General features: G+C 42.1%; 1 protein-coding gene across 2 annotated transcripts; it reads left to right on the top strand.

Moving 5' to 3' along the window:
* The first annotated feature begins 1,475 nt into the window (after positions 1–1,475).
* Positions 1,476–6,575, top strand: LOC147321741 (uncharacterized). 2 transcript variants are annotated; one of them, XM_086305876.1, is made up of 3 exons: positions 1,476–1,642; positions 3,312–3,740; positions 4,564–6,575. In XM_086305876.1, exons 1-3 carry the CDS (start codon positions 1,625–1,627, stop codon positions 5,137–5,139), a joined length of 1,023 nt encoding a protein of 340 aa, XP_086162002.1. In that variant the 5' UTR covers positions 1,476–1,624; the 3' UTR covers positions 5,140–6,575. The 2 variants fall into 2 exon arrangements, with proteins under 2 accessions (XP_086162002.1, XP_086162001.1); XM_086305875.1 differs by having other exon boundaries at positions 4,561–6,575.
* Positions 6,576–19,271: the final 12,696 nt, after the last annotated feature.

The raw sequence follows: 19,271 nt of genomic DNA, 5'->3' as shown, positions 1-19,271 counted from the left end.
ACCACGTGGGTCTCTGCTCCCTGATCTGTTTCCTGTGTTTGGAAAGAGTTGCAGCTTCATCGCGGAGTTTCTCTCGGTTTGTGGGCTCATCTAAAGGTAAGCACCGAGCTAACTTTACTGTGAGTTCAGTTCATGTTGAGTTTAGCTCCTGAATGAGGTCTTCTGCTGCTCTCCTCGGTGTCTGTTCTCAGTTTATTGTGAACACGTTGAGAGAAGAGTGAGAGAGTGTTTGGAGAAAAACACCAACTAATCATTAGCTCAGCATGCTGGGAGAAGTTGGAGCAGAAAAGTCTTTTCATTGTCCCTGCAGCTGTTTTTCTGCCTGCACCAAACCTCTACAGCCTCATTTCTATTTGAAGCGATAACAGGAAATGGATGAGAGCGATCTGCTGCAGTATCAGGGTCACAATAAACTTTATTGTCCAGCTGCTGTGGATGAACACATGAGAGGAAGTGAACTCCTACAAAGTCTCATTTTAATGAGTGTGGCTGCTGTAAAGTGATGCACAGGAAGATGTTAACAAAAACTAATGAAACAGAGATGAAAGTAAACAGTATTCATATTTGAAAGCACAGAGAATAAAATATATTGTGGTGTTAATTTCTCCCAATTCTTTCGATCTTTGGGCTGAAGGAAGGACAATACTCGGTGTATAAATGCTCAATCAACAATTACTTCATTTCATACAATTCAACACCTTTGAGCACAAACCATCCGGATGGGGAGACATCAAATCTCCAACTGGTGGAGGGTTACTCAAGCTCTTATAGCCTCTAGTGGCCCCCACCGAGTCGTAAAAGAATGTAAAAATGTCTTCCTGTGTCAAACACAGCTGCAGTCAAAGCAGGAAGGAAAGCACTGAAACCACTGATCAAAGCTCATTAATCAAAGACCGCTGATCAATGGCCATGATTACCGTTCACAGTGAGTGAGTCGCTGCAATCACAGCATTTGATCAATGAGCTTTAATCATTGGTTGTCGGGGAATGGTGGAGGTGGTGGGACTGGGGGGCTGAAGGAGTTGAAAGTGTGGGGTGGGGGAGTAACAGGTCTGTCCCTGTTTGTGGAAACCACAGGAGGAGCTGTTCAGGCTGTTGCTGGGTGTGAATTGTTGATGGAGTCTTTAAACTTGTAGTTGCTGTTTTCCAGACTGAAGCAGAGTTGTTAGCTGAAAACTGGTTTTAGAGCTTCATTCAGGACACCTTCTCAGGCTCTTACAGCCTTACCTGTATCATAACAAAGTGTATAAACCCCAATCCACCTTTAACATGGTCCTTCTCCCAAACCTTCAAATAGGACTTTCTGGCCCTGTCATAGTAAAGGGCTGCTTAGAATATTAGAGCCAATGTCACAAAGTTCCTCCTGAAGTATAAGTGAGTGAGAGAGTTTCCTCACTTTGCAGCACAACACGTCTCACAAGATTTCTACAAGCAATCAGAGTGAAATTTGTACTTTGTGTTGTCAGATGAACATATGAGACACTTTGACTCTTCAGTGCAGTGTGGAGCCTAACAAAGATCTGTTTTGTGTCCCAGCTGATCAGCAGGAGGAGAAGAGTCTGACGGAGCAGCAGAGGAACATTTTCAGCCATCTGGACTCAGCTGAGTCACTACAGAGGAAACGATGAGCTCAACACAGAAGGTGAGGAAAATATCACAGTTTCACCAAATACTCAGTCACGTCTAAAACTCTCATCCTCCCAACCTGTTATATGACTGTGTTGCATATTATGTTGTTTTTTAGAGACCACAGCACATGTGTAAGGCTTATTCATCGAAATTATTTATTAATCAAATGGACATAACATTTTGTTCTTCACCCCAAAAATACACATTCAAAGCATCACAACAGCAGCCCGAATGAAGGAAAATAAAACATATGTGTATTTTCTGTTGCCTACATTGTAGAGGGTGACTTTGCCTCTAAACAGGAACATGAGCAGGGAAGAGGTTAAAGTGGGATTGAGCAGGTGGGAACCCTAAAATCAGCTGTAGTGGCTCAGCGTGGGGAAAAGAATCACAGCTCACAATAATTTCTGTTGAGAGCTCCAGTAGATTTTCTTAAATTACAGGCTGTGATCAGCTGACCTGCTGCTCTCTGTGGATGTACACAACTGATTTCAACCAGATGTCAGCAGATGTTTCATGAGCTGTCCTGGCTGATTTCCATCCTCTACACTGACAGTACACTGTCTTTATATTAGACACTATACTGTTGGTATGAAGGTGGAACTCAGTGAATGAATGTCAGCATCATGAGCTTCAGTTTAAATGAATCTCTGCTACACTTAATCTAACTGTGACATGAGCACCACAGTCACTGTGCACCAGTCACACACTGTTCTTTACTTTAAATCACAGTTCAGCAAACTAACCTGTTTATCCTGCACTAACCTGCAGAGGATCTTCATGCAGTCTTTAAATAACACAGTTAATCTGCTTCAGATTGTTTTGCAGCATCTTTCACAACCTGAAAAAACACAATGTCACATGTACAGACCCAATATCTGATTTCAACACATGAGGACTTACATGTAAGCTTTAATCTCCAGTTGATCAAATCCCACTGAGCAGTCCTTCCCTTTAAATCTAACCTCTCTTCTTCCTCTCCTGTCCTGTGTGTCTTATCTTTCTCCATCTCTGAGTGAAGTTAGCTCTCTTTCTTTTCTCTCCCTGTGATGTACAGCAGCTGGACCTTTAGCCAGCAATACACTGTGAGACAAACTGCACACAAACAGTTTGTGTGTTTGCTGATGTTTGTTGATAGAAACGCTGCATTTGAAATTACCTGTTTGTTCAGGTGCTGTGCAAAAAAGAAAGAAGAACAACGTCTCACTTTAACTCCTGACTATGACTCACAGTTTTGCCTCTTTCATCTCTTTTTATGTTTCACACCCTGGTGATTAGTACACGATCAGGATTGTCTTTCATGTGTTACTTTTCAGGCTCAAATCAGTTTGATGCCCTTAGTGATGAAATAACTCCCCTCAAATTCCTCAAACCAAAAGTAAAAAGTCTGTTTTGAAAATGTAATGAGTAGAAAGTCCTTTTTTTAATGTGGGGAGTAAAAGTAAGGAAAATAAGGAAAAATGATTTTAGAGTGTTTGAACAGTCATGAATTATTTTTAAGACCAGGTTGGATGTAATGTGTTAGAACTACCAGCAGGTGGGGATAAGATGTCTTTAAGGTGCTTGGTGCCACACTCCACCTTCAGGTTTAAAACTAGTGTTAATGGAGGGAGTTTGAAGGTTGAGTTTGTTCCACGACTGCATTTCACTCACTGCCTCTGTTTGTATCTCTGTCACTGCAGGACCAACATGGAGCGAGAAGTCAGCGCTCTCAGGAGGCCGACAAACCTCACAGAAGAAAGGGAGAGAAAACATACACCTGTGACGAGTGTGGGAAGGATTTTACTTGGAAGTATGAACTAAAACAGCATCAGGTCATCCACACTGGAGAGAGACAATTCAGCTGTGACTTGTGTGGAAAGTCTTTTTTCTGGAAGAGTGCTCTAAAAAGACACCAACTCATCCACACTGGAGTTAAAGTGTACTGCTGTGATCAGTGTGGCAAACAGTTTATAAACAACACATTGTTACAACGCCACATGTTTACCCACACTGAGGGGAGACCTTACAAATGCGACCTGTGTGAGAAGTCTTTTAAAGCTCCACGTTACCTGAGAGAACACCAACAGATCCACACCAGAAAGAGACTCTACAAGTGCAGTTACTGTGAGGTATGTATTTATATTTGTATTTTGTCATTTTAGCCTGACTGTTTGGAACAACTCTGCTCATTAAACTGTGTTAGCATGTTAGCAATTCTACTGCATGGAAAAGCAGCTCTGAGTGATTATTCAGATTTTCATTTCAGTTGTGATTTTTGTTTACAGGATCATGAAAAACTAAAAGTGCTGAAAATTAATATGATGGTGTTATTTAATGTTCAGGCAGTTTCCTGGTATATAATGACATTGTTATTATTTCCACATAAATGGCCTTTTGTTTACAGAGCCTGATTCCTCTGTTAGGAGTACATGGAATAAAATAAAACACTAATGAAAATAAGTACAAAACCAAACATTCAGTAATCTTCTATTATGGTTAACAAAGTTGTGTTGTTACATAATAGTATTGTAGTATAGTAGTAGTGTTAAAATACTCATTTAATATTATAATTGCAGTGTCATGGGGGTAGTAGTGTTTTTCTTGTGTCCCATTCAGCTGAGTGTTATAACTACACAGTTAGTGTTATTAATGCAGTATTAAATTAGTATTATTGCAGTGTTACATTAGTAGTTTTGCACTGTGTTGGTACCCTGCAGATATTAGGATAGTAGTACTTTAGTGCAAGTCAGATGTTATTGTAACATATTAGTAGTATCAGTATTAATGTAGTATTATGGTGGTAGTATTGTAGTTTTTACAGCCCACTAAACTGAGTGTGTTAACTGAAACAGTCAAATGTAATTGGACGTCTGCAGAGATGCTCTTTATTTCAGGCGACGTTCAGGATAAAAATGCTGAAGGACTAACTTACACTGTGTCTTTGTTTAGAAGCAGAGCGACACAGATGGATCCAGTTCTCAACCCTGTCATCACTGTGGTGGTGGGAAAGAGTTTCATTGTGACCTTTGTGGAAAAACTTTCAGCCATAGAAAAAGCCTAAAAACACATCAACGTGAACACACTGGAGACAAACTGGAACACTGCAAAGAATGTGGGCGAAGTTTCACCACATCAAGTAGATTAAAACAACATGAACTGATTCACAGTGGGGTTAAAGAGCACCTCTGTGATCAGTGTGGGTCATCCTTCACCACTGCAGATGGGCTTAAAACACACAAACGAGTCCACACAGGAGAGAAACCATACAAGTGCAGACACTGTGACAAAAGCTTTTCACGCTCATGTCATTGTAACAAGCATGAACGTACACACATGGAAGGAAACTACAGCTGTGACCAGTGTGACAAGAGCTTCAGGAATCTCAGTTCATACACCGAACACAAACGATCCCACGTTACTAAAAAACTGTTTCACTGTTACCAATGTCCCAAAACATTCACTAAATTATCTGCTCTGTGCAAACATCACCTTGATCACTCAGGGCTGAAATCACTCCCATCACAGTGAATCTGCAGAGACAGAAAGATCCTCTTCTGCTTTCAGGGTCAGACTCAAAACTCCTGAGATCAGGCTCCACAGAGTTCAGATGGAATCTCCTGTAAAGATCTGATGAGGCAACTATGAATGAAAATGGTTCCCTAGTTCCATTTTAAGCTTTCTAAACTGTTCTACTTCAGTGTTCATGTTGAGTGGTTTGCTTTGCTTCAGCAGTTGGATGAAAAAATCTGTTGTCATGTTATCAGTGACCTCCTGACCCAGTATGAACCTTCCAGATCCCTCAGGTCATCTGGATCCGGTCTTTTATCAGTTCCCAGAGTCAGAACCAGATACGGAGAAGCTGCATTCAGCTTTTATGCTCCATATATCTGGAACAAACTCCCAGAAAGCCTCACATCAGCTGAAACACTGAGTTTATTTAAATCCAGGTTGAAGATTCACCTGTTCTCAGCTGCATTTGAATAAAACACCAAATCCACACTTTTAACCCTCCTGCCTTCTTGGGACCTTTTTGTGCCACTGCTATGTGTTAAATGGCTGCCATTTCCACTGTGTTCAGTGGAATATAACCAAACTTGCCACAGGATAGTTTTTACCTGTCAATGTTAATATTCCAGTGTGAATTCCTTAAATCAGCCTAAAATGGCTGAGCAGCAGAAACCCCCACACCCATCACCCTGGGGACCATTTTCTGCCCATTGACTTCCATTATAAACGCTATTTTTCAACCCCAAATTATCATCATATGATTTTATTTTTTCTTCTTTTCTTGGATGTCAATGAAGACTCAGGGCCTTGAAGTTTTAATTTTTAAATTGCAAAAAAAATGCAAAAAAAATAATGGCAGGTCAAAATGTATGTTGGTGCCAATCTTTGGTCCATCTAAAGGCCTACTTATAATGACAATCACATATTACTTAAACTGGTTTTTTGTGGAAATATTTAGTTTCGTTTTTTGGTTTTTGGGGCTTATAACACAGGGCGCTCATGTAATAACACTGGGATTTGAAGGGTTAAAACAACGAAAATATAATTAAAACTTTACATGAATATTTCAGGGAGAAGTAGTTTTACAAGGTTGGCTAATTTAAAGTGGAATAAAATATGGATATATGGTCTTTTTATGCCGTGGCTGAGAATGGTCCCTAGGGTGATGGGTGTGAGTTTTTTAAAGGATGGCAGGAGGGTTAAGCTTAAATTTCAAAACTTACATTTTAACTACTGATTTTATCTACTGTTCTGATTTTATCTACTGTTTTTTAATCCATTTTAAATCATGCTTTTCATTTTATTTTATTTTTTTAATGTCTCTGTAAAGCACTTTGAATCACCTTGTTGTTGAATTGTGCTATATAAATAATCTTACCTTATCAAGTTTTTATTGAATGTATTTTGAACATGAAGTCTTGAAAATGTTAAATAAACATTTAAAATGTTAGACAAAGAAATAGTTTGAGCTGTGATTTCGCTTCCTGTTTTTCAGAGTAAAGACTGAAGTGACAAATGGAAACATGTTTACAGTCACAGTCAGATGAACTGTTTTCAGTGGCACAGATGGAGGTTTATCAGAGGAGGAGACTTGGCTGTTCTCCACTCACACTGAACAGTAGTGATAGGCAGATGAAGCTTCATGAAGCACTGAAGCTTTTCATCCAATTGGTTCACCCCAGCACAAAGCTTCTTGAAGCTTCATTTGCTCTAGTAGGACACCTACTGGACATAAAAATATTAGTTGGCAAGAATTTGAAGAGTGTGGCCTTTTGCACACAGTCAACAACAAAAGGAGTGTGTAAAACATCTATATTGTAGTGATGGCAGCATACTGTGTATATTTATACTGGCAGTATGGAAAATGATCATTTGGAAATGCTTAAAATGGAAATGATCATTTACTGTGAGGTGAGGACAGTGGTTGTGCTTTTGTAACGTTGAGGTATGGACAGCTACACACTGAGGCCTCAGTCCTGCCTGTTCACATTTTATTCTGTAAAAACTAAATTTTTTTACGTCCTTTTTAGTGGGGAGAACATAGCTAGGATTTAATGATTTAACAACTCTTTTGAATCCTTTGTCCTCCACAATGCTAAATGGCTGGGAGTCCTCAATCACCATGCTGACCAGGTCTTCATCTATTTGAGATTGTTCTCTGAGGAAAGACAATAAAGACAAAGCACAAATATAAATATCACACACGTAACTTATTACAGTTGTATAATATTGTTATATCATTTAGTAACATTACTGCATGCTATATTATGGCATTTGATGGCTCACCTCTTGCTTCTCAATCGGTGTTCCCCTTATTCTCATGCAAAGCTCTGTAGTGCCTAAGCATGGATGAGGTGTTGTTGTTATATCCCAGCTCCCTGGCACATAGCAAACACTTCACCTTGTACAAAAGTAAAGACAGCTTAACATATATTGTATTGCACCATCAGTATTATGAAAATACATCTTCTGTAGAAATTTACATACCTTGTTGGGAGGAATAAGATCAAAATGTTACCACACAGGGGAGGACATCCTCCTCTTCTTAGCTGGCTCCATTCTCTCCTGACTTTCTCTCCTCACTCTCATAAACCTCCAAACTGTCTCCAAACTCTCACTAACCGCAACTCTCCATCAAACACCCACATTTTTGAATGAAGTCTGAGGGGTTTATATCGCTGTCATATCTCGCGGCAAAGTTCGAACCACTTCATGAACCAGTCACGTGGTACAGCCGGGCAGCGAGGCTTCGGACGTCATCATTTTCAGCTCCTCCCATAAATGAAGCAAGCCTCGATATGCGCATCGCGGAAACGCCCCCTCCATTACTCGACACAAGCTTCGAAGCCTCGATACAGAACGTCACATCACTACTGAACAGGGTTCCTGCAACTTACAGTAGGGCAAAAAAAGTATTTAGTCAGCCACCGATTGTGCAAGTTCCCCCACTTAAAATGATGACAGAGGTCAGTAATTTGCACCAGAGGTACACTTCAACTGTGAGAGACAGAATGTGAAAAAAAAATCCATGAATCCACATGGTAGGATTTGTAAAGAATTTATTCGTAAATTAGGGTGGAAAATAAGTATTTGGTCACCTCAAACAAGGAAAATCTCTGGCTCTCACAGACCTGTAACGTCTTCTGTAAGAAGCTTTGCTGTCCCCCACTCGTTACCTGTATGAATGGCACCTGTTTGAACTCATCATCTGTAAAAAAGACACCTGTCCACAGCCTCAAACAGTCAGACTCCAAACTCCGCCATGGCCAAGAACAAAGAGCTTTCGAAGGACACCAGGAAAAGTATTGTAGACCTGCACCAGACTGGGAAGAGTGAATCTACAATAGGCAAGCAGCTTGGTGTGAAAAAATCAACTGTGGGAGCAATCATCAGAAAATGGAAGACATACAAGACCACTGATAATCTCCCACGATCTGGGGCTCCACGCAAGATCTCATCCCGTGGGGTCAAAATGATCATGAGAACGGTGAGCAAAGATCCCAGAACCACACGGGGGGACCTGGTGAATGACCTGCAGAGAGCTGGGACCAAAGTAACAAAGGTCACCATCAGTAACACACTACAACGGCAGGGAATCAAATCCCGCAGTGCCAGACGTGTTCCGCTGCTGAAGCCAGTGCATGTCCAGGCCCGTCTGAAGTTTGCCAGAGAGCACATGGATGATACAGCAGAGGATTGGGAGAATGTCATGTGGTCAGATGAAACCAAAGTAGAACTTTTTGGTATAAACTCAACTCGTCGTGTTTGGAGGAAGACGAATACTGAGTTGCATCCCAAGAACACCATACCTACTGTGAAGCATGGGGGTGGAAACATCATGCTATGGGGCTGTTTTTCTGCCAAGGGGACAGGACGACTGATCCGTGTTAAGGACGGAATGAATGGGGCCATGTATCGTGAGATTTTGAGCCAAAACCTCCTTCCATCAGTGAGAACTTTGAAGATGAAACGAGGCTGGGTCTTCCAACATGACAATGATCCAAAACACACCGCCCGGGCAACAAAGGAGCATTTGAAAGTCCTGGAGTGGCCTAGCCAGTCTCCAGACCTCAACCCCATAGAAAATCTGTGGCGGGAGTTGAAAGTCCGTGTTGCTCGGTGACAGCCCCAAAACATCACTGCTCTCGAGAAGATCTGCATGGAGGAATGGGCCAAAATACTTTTTTCACATTCTGTCTCTCACAGTTGAAGTGTACCTCTGGTGCAAATTACTGACCTCTGTCATCATTTTAGGTGGGGGAACTTGCACAATCGGTGGCTGACTAAATACTTTTTTGCCCCACTGTATTAAAAATCTGACCTGAAATGTAAGAAAAATAAAATATTCAAAACCTTTTTTTCCTAATCTTTTTATTTAGTGTTAGACAATAAAACATAAAAGGTAATGCACATACACACCCAACACATACACAAAACTCGTTTGGCTCTCGGTGAAGGCGGTCGCACTTTTTCTCCTCTCCTCTCCCTTATCTTCCCTGCTTAGCTTCTTATGTCCTTTTCTTGTCTGGTGTTTTTACTTTTCCCTGGAACACTCTCTCACAGTCTGTTTCTAAACTCAAGGCTGGAGCTGAACAACAACACTCTGATAATGGACTGTGTTTAGACTGTTCTTCCCATTCCATGCAAGGCCACCTGGGTTGTCTGGTAGACTGTTTACTTAGCCTAGCAGGGTGAAGGACACTATCTTAGCTGAACTCTGGACATGCACACACATACATATACACTGATAAGCACACACTCATCCCCCCTCCCTTTCCAAATGCCTTCAATGCTTGTTCCCTCCTGGGGAACACGGCCAGCGGTGAGCCCGCGCTGGAATGGTAGCACTGGGCAGGATGGCTGCTGTGTTTGCTTCGGATTACTCCTCACCCCCTACCCAACCCTGTGGCTTGTCACGTGTTCCATAATGTTGTGCTGTGGACATTTATGTGCTTTTCTGTGCAGAGGATTTTTTTGTTTCCTGTTCTCATGCTGTCCTCCCAGGAGCCCAGCATGAGTAGAGGTCTCTGTTTTTCCTCTTATACCCTCCCATTGTAGTGTATATTTCAGTGTTTTTTCTGTAACGCTACCGATTTCCAACCTGTATCCCTATGTGATGGGGGGGGGGGGGGGGTGTCTCATTTCACTGCAGGGCAACCTGCACATGTCGAATTGATTGATTGATCGACTGACAATGAAAAAAAACTAAAGCAGACAAACTTTCAGTAAGTCACATAGTTAATCCCTCATATAACGGCTACACATACGTATATATATATGGAAGCCGGTTTCCGCCACTAAATAAAAACCAAAAAAATAGTATCCATAACTCAAAATTTCGAGTTACTTTTCTCAAAATTTCGAGTTACTTTTCTCAAAATTTCAAGTTACTTTTCTCAAAATTTCGAGTTAGCTCTGCCAATCAAAAATCTACGTGAATGAGGTCGCTTCCTTGTTACCCGGAAGCATATGGCGCAGAGGAACGCGCACTCAAAAATGGATCCCAACAAATTGGTGCTTTCGCGAGTACGTTTGCTGATAGTAACACCATGTGATTCAGCTAATAACACAGGGATTTTATCATTTGTGAAGCCAGGCTGAAAACACTCAGCAATCTGTGCATTCACGACTGGATGTAATACCGGTAGCTTAGCTGTAGCATTTGTAGCTGAGGGCTTCAGCTTCCGGGTAACAAGGAAATGACGTCATTCACGTAGATTACTGATTGGCAGCGCTAACTCGAAATTTTGAGTTACTTTTCTCAAATTTTTGAGTTAATAAATCAAACGGGTGCGCACTCAAAACTAGATTGTGTCGTGAGCTACTGTATAACAACAAATGGCGCCAGGCTCTTCAGCTTTGAATACCTTCCTACAAATGATAACTGGATAAAAGGTATACAAAACAGTGTGACAGCGATTGTTACATACAAAGTTGAATAGAATGCAATGTGAAGGTTAACCAAAGGTACCTATAAGGTTTCTGTTACACGCTAATGACACCTGTTACGTCTGATGAAACAGACGTTTTGCTGAAAGCATACGTAATAAGTGTACAGCACTATATAAAACAAAACCACAAATCACCCAAAACAGGGAATATGACTGAAAACTATATAAATAAGGAACAAAACCAATAAAAATGTAACCAGGCAAATGGGAAAAGGTGGGATTGACTGTATTGTGATGCTGATTGTAGTTACAGTGCAAATGGACACTTAAAAATGCCATTCCCACTTCCCCACCATAGTCAGAGCTCATAATGTAGGTAGGCACAGATACTTTGATGATAACATGGTGGCTTTATAATAGGTAATTTTAATTTACATCCTTCCTTACAGCATGGGAGACTTGACTGAATTCTTGAAACAAAGAGAAGTCTCTGAGGAATTTATACAGACCTTGGAGAATGAGAAGGTACTTAATTCCAACAAGATACTGGTTGAAATGCAACTTTTCCTCATTGTTCTTAAGTTAAAAATAGGATTGTATTTTCAAGGCTGGTTGTTTTAATAAATTAAATTATTTTTCCATCTTTAGATTGATGCCAGTGTCATAAGTCTAATGACAGATGAGGAGCTGAAGACTTATTTGCCATCATACGGTGATTGTCTAGCAGTATTTGGATTTTACAGACGGAGGGGCAGCAGCCGCAAGTCAGCGCTTTTTGAATGGCTGAAATCCAAACTGTCCAAAAGAAAATTATCTGAAGATGATGGCAGTAGCACACGGCAAAAAGAACATTTCCAAACAACCCATAAAAGAAATGCTCTGAAGAGAAATAGAAAAATAGAAATAGGATGGATGCATTATGATGAAGACACTGAGGTTTTCAAGCAGGTTAGAGCTAGATGAGGAGGAGGAACAAGAAAAATAGACATTTGCAAGGATGCCAAGAAAAAGGACATATTACAGGTTGCAACAGGCCTGTTCTTTCCAGATGGAGAAAATCATTCAGGGGCCCTTAAGAGCTGGTTTTCACTTCATGACGAGGAAGTGGTTCGGTGTTAATGCTTGGAGGTCATTTGTGTCCTGTGATAGCTTTTCTGATGGTGCAATAAAGCATGAGTCAGTATCTAAAAAGTAATCCCCTTCGAGGTGCACGGCTCTGCTTGTTATGCAAGTGAACGCTACTACATACCATCTTACAATACTGCGCCCTCTTTTCACAACAAGTGGACCAAAATAATCTAGACCAACGTTTCTGAAAGGTTGCAGATCTGGAACCACTCTTTCCTCTGGCAGGTCTGCCATCTGTTGTTGGCTGGGTTTTCCTCCATTCAGTTTACAGAATAAACATTTTGCACAGCTTAAACTCCATTTGTTATCCGAAACTTTCTTTCTAAAACAATATCTAGGAAACATGCTCTTTGGCCAGTCTTCTTGAGAATCTCATTTGCCTTTGTTCTCTATTTTTATCTCAGTTTAAATGGTAAATGGCCTGCATTTGTATAGCGCTTTTCTAGTCCATAGGACCCCAAAGCGCTTTACACTACATTCAGTCATTCACCCATTCACACACACATTCACACACTGGCGATGGAAAGCTACATTGTAGCCACAGCTGCCCTGGGGCGCACTGACAGAGGCGAGGCTGCCGGACACAGGCGCCACCGGGCCCTCTGACCACCACCAGTAGGCAAACATGGGGTTAGTATCTTGCCCAAGGATATTTGGCATGCAAAAGTTTGAATCAGAAATTTAATGTTAGCTGGCATGATTAACTCCTGCAAATACTGCAGTTCCTCCATAGCATTGCAACACTCCTGAATATATAGTCAAGTCTAGTCAAGTCAAATTTATTTATATAGCACATGGAAAACAGCAACTGTTGACCAAGGTGATGGACATTTAAGATCATAAAAAGAGATAAAAGAGATAAAACATAAGAAGACATGAAAGAATCATAAAATGAGAAGATTTGAGTAAGAAGTAAGATAAAAGTAGTACAAACTCATCCTGATTTAAAAGCCAAGGAATATAAGTGGATTTTTTAGACGGGTTTTGAAAGTGTCCAATGTTGGAGAGGTCTTCGTGTGACAGTTTGTTCCACAATTTAAGAGCAGTCACAGCAAAGGCCCGGTCTCCTCTGTGTTTAACCTGGACCTCGGGACAGCTGAGAGCATCCACAGACCTCAGTGATCTTACAGGAGTGTACCAATTTAGAAGATCAGAAAGGTTGTTTTTTCCTGCCTTGCTTTGTATCATTGTTTGTAGCTCAACCTCACGTGTCTGAATTTATTTGTTTTTTCATTGACACACTGTATTAACACAAGATTCCTGAAATCATACAAAAGACTACCCTAGTAGTATTTTTTTACTGTAAAAACCACAGACATGTTAAATAAATTATTTTATAATTTGAAATGGTAAATGGACTGGTTCTTATATAGTGCTTTTCTACTCTTCTGAGCACTCAAAGCGCTTTACACAACTTGTGCATTCACCCATTCGCACAAGCACATTGTTCTAGTTGCTTTCTAAGTAACATTCACACACATTCATACTCCGATGGATGCATCGGAGAGCAATTTGGGGTTAATATCTTGCCCAAGGATATTTGGCATGCAGACTGGGGAAAGCCAGGAATCGAACCACCAACCTTCCGATCAGTAGATGACCTGCTCTACCACCTGAACTACAGCCACTCACATGCAAACCTACAGCCACCTACAGCCATGCAAATATAAATTGTGTATTTTGAAAACTTATGCACACATTGTGTAAATATATACAATTATTTATCAAAAAATGGAGCCAATACACCAGGGTTTCTTTGTTTTTGTTTTTGCTTTTGTTTTGTTTTTTGGCCACAACTAAGGACCTTACACACCTGCAGCTGATCTGACTTGTCAGGGGAGTAACATAGGAGTGTAGCTTAGAGCTCCTCGACGCTGGATCGTTGAGTTACACTCCAAGTTAGTGTGTGTCTAAGTGTAGTGTCATGCTGGTCATGTATGCCCGTGGGAGTTAGTGTTTCCCTGTAGGAGGAGCGTGGACGAAAAAGGAAAGCACACACAGGGAGTTCGGGAAGACGAGAGCAGAGAGCACGAATGTTTGGGTGAAGACATGACATGGGAGTCTAGTGAGCTCACAGGGATTTGTGTTCTTGGTATTTGCTCCACTGTATATAAAATGTAGGGTGCAACGATACACAAAATTCACGGTTCGGTTCGGTTCGATACTTTGGTGTCACGGTTCGATATTTTTTCGATACAAAAAAAATGTTCATGCCTTTTTAATTTGTCATTTATTAAAATTATAAATATATATTTTAACTCAAAAGTACAGTTTTTAAATTTAACCCTAACCCTTGTACGTGTTTTTTATTTTGACAGCGAATGCGCACCTGCGGACCACTTATGTGCAGCCCTGGTTATTTAGCTCGTCATATTGCAGCCACAGAAATTATTTTGTCCATGAAACCATAAAGCTGCACTTTCTTTTTGCCTTATAGTCTGATTTGTCATAACTTCTCCGTTTTGTGGTAAGCTTTTCTTTGGCTGTCACTTTTTCACCCTGACCTGTCTTATTTGGCTCAGCAGAACTGAAATATATATCTGTCTGTGAAGGTTCTCAGTCATCCAGGTCATCGTAGTCAAATATAAATCCTGCTGCTTTTACACACTCACTCACATAAGCTAAGCGATTCTCTGCGCGATCAACCTCTCACATGTTTAAGCTGCGGGAGATTTCACTTGTCATGTTTGCATAGTAAGCTAACGATTAATAAGACGATGTCAGAGGAATTGGTGCACAAATTATCATCACTCACAGATCAGTGCTGTCGCTCTCTATACACAGTTCGCACAATTGCAAAGTGAAAGCAAAAAAACAAGCGCAAATTCAAACGCGATTTCAATATGTCACATATTGACAGTGGCTCACCGATGCCAATGACATAATTACCCAGCTACATTTCTGAAAGAATGCAAAAGCATTGACATATATTTTTCCTTCCTACAATAGCCCGACGGGCAGGGAAGAGATAGATTTTTGTAGCCCGACTGAAAAAATCGCTAGCCCCAGGACGTCAGGCTAGCGATATTGCAAGCCCTGTATCTGATTGAGGAATCATGCATCTTTGGAAAAGAGAGTTTATTACAGAGAAATGTCTCTTTCCAAAATAAAAGCTATACTATCCGCTTCTTCTGGGCTATATTCTCAGCAGCATAAGGAGAATCATGTGCTAACAGCTGTCTAAATGACTCGGCTAAAGTTAGTAGCATGCTTGTTGTTTTTGTCTTTGCACTAGGATGATGTCGGCGTAAATGTGCAGTCATATTCGTTGTGTTCCCACTAGTGCTTTCAGGTTAATCTCGTTGAAATGACCTTAACGCCACAACACGGCAAATCTCCGTTAACGAGCTACCGCCGATCGCCCCGTGCATGGGGCTAGACGGCCAACACGTTAACGAGCTAACTGCGCTAACACACTAGTTCCCACCCATGTAATTGAGCATTGCATGGCACATCCAACATACTGTTTTACTTTAGTCCATGACTCGCTTACCTTCAGGGTCATACGTCACATGAAAACCAAAATAATTCCAAACGCCAGATCTGAATGAGGGTGGGGGAGGTGCCCTGCGCTCTTCCTTCTGACTATGCTGTCTGTGTGGAGCACTCAGTGGATCTGCGCTCGACAGTGCAGCCTAGGCGGAGTAGTCGAACGCAGATTCACTGAGCGCTCCACACAGACAGCATCGTCAGAAGGAAAGTTGATAAAATAAATTACAAATGTTGTATTGTTCGATACATATGCGTACCGAACCGAAAGCACTGTATCGAACGGTTCAATATCGATACGAATATCGTTGCACCCCTAATATATATATATATATATATATATATATATATATATATATATATATATATATATATATATACATAAACGGAGCTATTTTTTCATCCAAAGCAAGGGCGTAGATTTGGTTTTGGCATTGGTGGGGACGGATTTTGATTTTAAAAAAAAAGGAGAAATATACTTGCCTACATATGCTATTCTACGTGTTTTTAAACCATTTAAAAATACAGTCATGACAATAAAAGAATATGACTTTAAGGACTTAACAACATTACTTCAGTTATAGGACACCAACATCTCTGAATGACCTGCTGGTTTTTGTCCATAAAACTACTCATCTAAGATTACCACAAAGTAACAGATCTCTTAGCAAAATTATGCAACATTTTAGGCACTCTTGCCCCTATCTGTCAGGGTCCTGGGTCTCTTGACCCAGTGTTTTTAGTTCTTTGTGATTTTTGTATTATTGTACTTGTGTGTGTGATTTATTCTATGTCTGTGAAGGTTCTCAGTCATCCAGGTCATCGTAGTCAAAGGAGCTTGCAAAGAAAAGCGTCTGGACTTCTTTAAGTTGCTTGAAGACGTTTCACCTCTCATCCGTGAAGCTTCTTCAGTTCTGAGGTCAAATGGTGGAGAGTCCCAGATATAAACCTAGTGGGAGTGACCCCCCACAGAGGGACAAAAGGACCCCTTGATGATCCTCTAATCGCCTGAGCCAAGGTGTGAAACTGGGTGTGGGTCCCAATCAGCCAGAGTTTCGGGTGCGTTCATTGTGAAACCTGGCCCCACCTTATCATGTGAATTCCTGAGATCAGATGGCCCAGGATGTGAGTGGGCGTTAAGGCGTTAGGGTTGTCTAAAGGCAAAGAAAGATGCCCAACGGATTTACTTTACCAAACTGACCATCCCAGCCTTGCCGTAATGGTCCATTTGATTCACCTTTTATTGTTTATTTTATTTTCACTTACTGAATACGGGACAGACTTGACTGGGGGAAAGAAGGGGAGAAAGAAAGAAAGAAGGAAAGAGAAACCGCTGAGAAGAGGGACGGGGGAGAAGGGCAAAAGACAAAAACCAACAGAACGGGCAGAGAAAAAAAATGCATATATCAATCACCTGGGTCACCTGCTGAGAAAGAAAAAAGAAAGCAAGCAGAAGAGAACAAGAGTAATAGAATAAACAACATCACAATGATATATGGGAATATGACAGTAAATACTAAATGTTAAACATTATTGTGCAGCACATAAGATCAACAGAACACAGTGTGCTTTGAGGTAGGAGCCAAAAAGGGTGTAGTTTGTGGGTGTGATCACCCGTGTGTACACCTGTGAGCATGGACGCGCTTGTTTTTTGTTTTTTTAAAAGGTTCCTTCATGTAATAATCTGCTAGAGGGTGTGGGGGGGCCACAGCCCCGTCCTCCAGGGCGTGAAGCAGGTGTGGAGGAGATCAAAACTCCAGACATCCAGAGGCCCCCAGAACACAAGAGACCAAGGAAGACCAACAGAGGGGCAGCTGCGCCACTGTCCCGGAAAGAGCTGAGGAGAGTCCCAGATGAGGGCTCACTCAGCAGCCGCGGAGCAGAAGCCAGGGGGAGTTGCAGTGACGCGCCCGTGAGCTCCGCTGGCAGCCAGCTGCGCCTGAGTGACCGAAGTGGCCCGAGCAAGCCCCAGGCTCCAGGCCCCGATAAGCGGCCGCCAAGGAGTGAGCCGGTGTGTACCTGGACGCCCATCCCCGGACACAAAGAACCAGCAACGCACCGATGTCTGAGGGGGTCCGCCACTGGCAGGGGAAGTGGTGGTAGGGGGAGATAGGCCTCCAAACCTTGGAGGGCCTGAGATGTCCCCAGAGAGGTGGCGCCTGACACCCAACCTGACATATAGACACAGACATACAGGCACACACAGATACAAACATCCATTCCCGCCCTCATGCTCTCATATGCACTTACTCCACACTCAACCAACGTGGAGACAGACATAAAGAGACGTTGTACACACGATCACACTCCCCAAGCGTACTCTACAAACCAGGTCTACGTGCCCCCGCCCCTGGAGGGGGGAACTGCACCCAGACCCAGGTGGTGTTTCCCTTTTTCCTGCGGTGGGGGGAGGCAGACCGCCCCGACTCCGCAGCAGCAGGAAGGCTCCACACTCCAGACCGCAGTCGGACGGCCAACTCCTCCTCCTAGTCCTAGCCCCCCCGCTCCAGCAGGTCGCAGAGAATGGGGGTGAGAGAAGACTCCAAACCTCCCTCCACCCGCTCATTGTAGTGTTGATGCATGTGTGTTCTAAGGTGCATTTAAAACCCAGGAGGGCATGGAGCTACCTGCCAGAGAGCAGCAGGTAAGCGCATGGTCCCTCCTGCTAGCCCTCAATGTCTAAGTGTATTTAAAATTGAGAGGTGGGCAACGATGCCAGGGGTGGATGGTACTTTGGACTCCGTGTATCGTGCCCACCCCCAAGATCCTATATGTATGTGTAATGAGAGTGTGAGTAATGTGAATGTCTAAGTTGTGGGATAAAATTGAGGCAGAGGCAGCCAGAAGGGGACAGAGGGGGGGGGGGGGGGGGGGTAGCCTCCTCTGCACCCTGGTGACATACCCCTACTCCAAGGCCCTGCATGTGTGGGTGGTTGTGGTGGAGCGGGTATAGGCAAATGCTAAGGGCGCCGTCCATCAGGGGGCGCCACGCCAGTGCCACAAATGTTGAAAAAAAAAAAGTTGGTACTATTATTTCTAAATACAAAAAAATAATCCCACGTTAATTAAAATGCAAAGTAAAGCTTATTTAATAGAAATATTATTTGTTACAACATTACACTACACTGCTGATGTAGGGGGGCGCCACCTAAAATCTTGCCTAGGGCGCCAGATTGGTTAGGGCCGTTTCTGGGTCCAGCAACACTAACACACCGACGCATGTATCAAGCTCACCTAGCGATGCCTGTATCGATGCGTGCGTCGCTTTAAGAAAAAGTCACGTGATCGACACAGCTGCTGTATCGTTCATTGCCAACGACCCAATCTGTGTTTAAAAGGTACCGCATCTGCATCTGCCAACGGAATGAGTCGCTACCAAAAAAACACAAAATTACTCTCGCAAAGATTAAAAAAATAATAATAATACACATCTCTCTCCATAACAAAATGGAGCCCGAAAGAAAAAGAAATGTTTCTGCTGTGTGGGATCATTTTGATCTTTTAACTGCAAATAAGGTAATAGTTTGTCTGTCTTTGTTTCAGTGTAATCTATCATTCTTCAAGGTTCTTCAAGGTTCTTTATTTGTCACATGCATAGTTATACAAGTATAACATACAGTGAAATGTAGCCTGACACGCTCCTCG

This window comes from Aulonocara sp. 'chitande type north' Nkhata Bay, linkage group LG9 (genome assembly GCF_057382095.1).
Source record: "Aulonocara sp. 'chitande type north' Nkhata Bay isolate Kocher_YH1m ecotype deep benthic linkage group LG9, A_spYH_male_GT1.1, whole genome shotgun sequence".
NCBI classification, from domain to species: Eukaryota; Metazoa; Chordata; class Actinopteri; order Cichliformes; family Cichlidae; genus Aulonocara; species Aulonocara sp. 'chitande type north' Nkhata Bay.
This window is presented reverse-complemented; position numbering and strand designations above follow the sequence as displayed.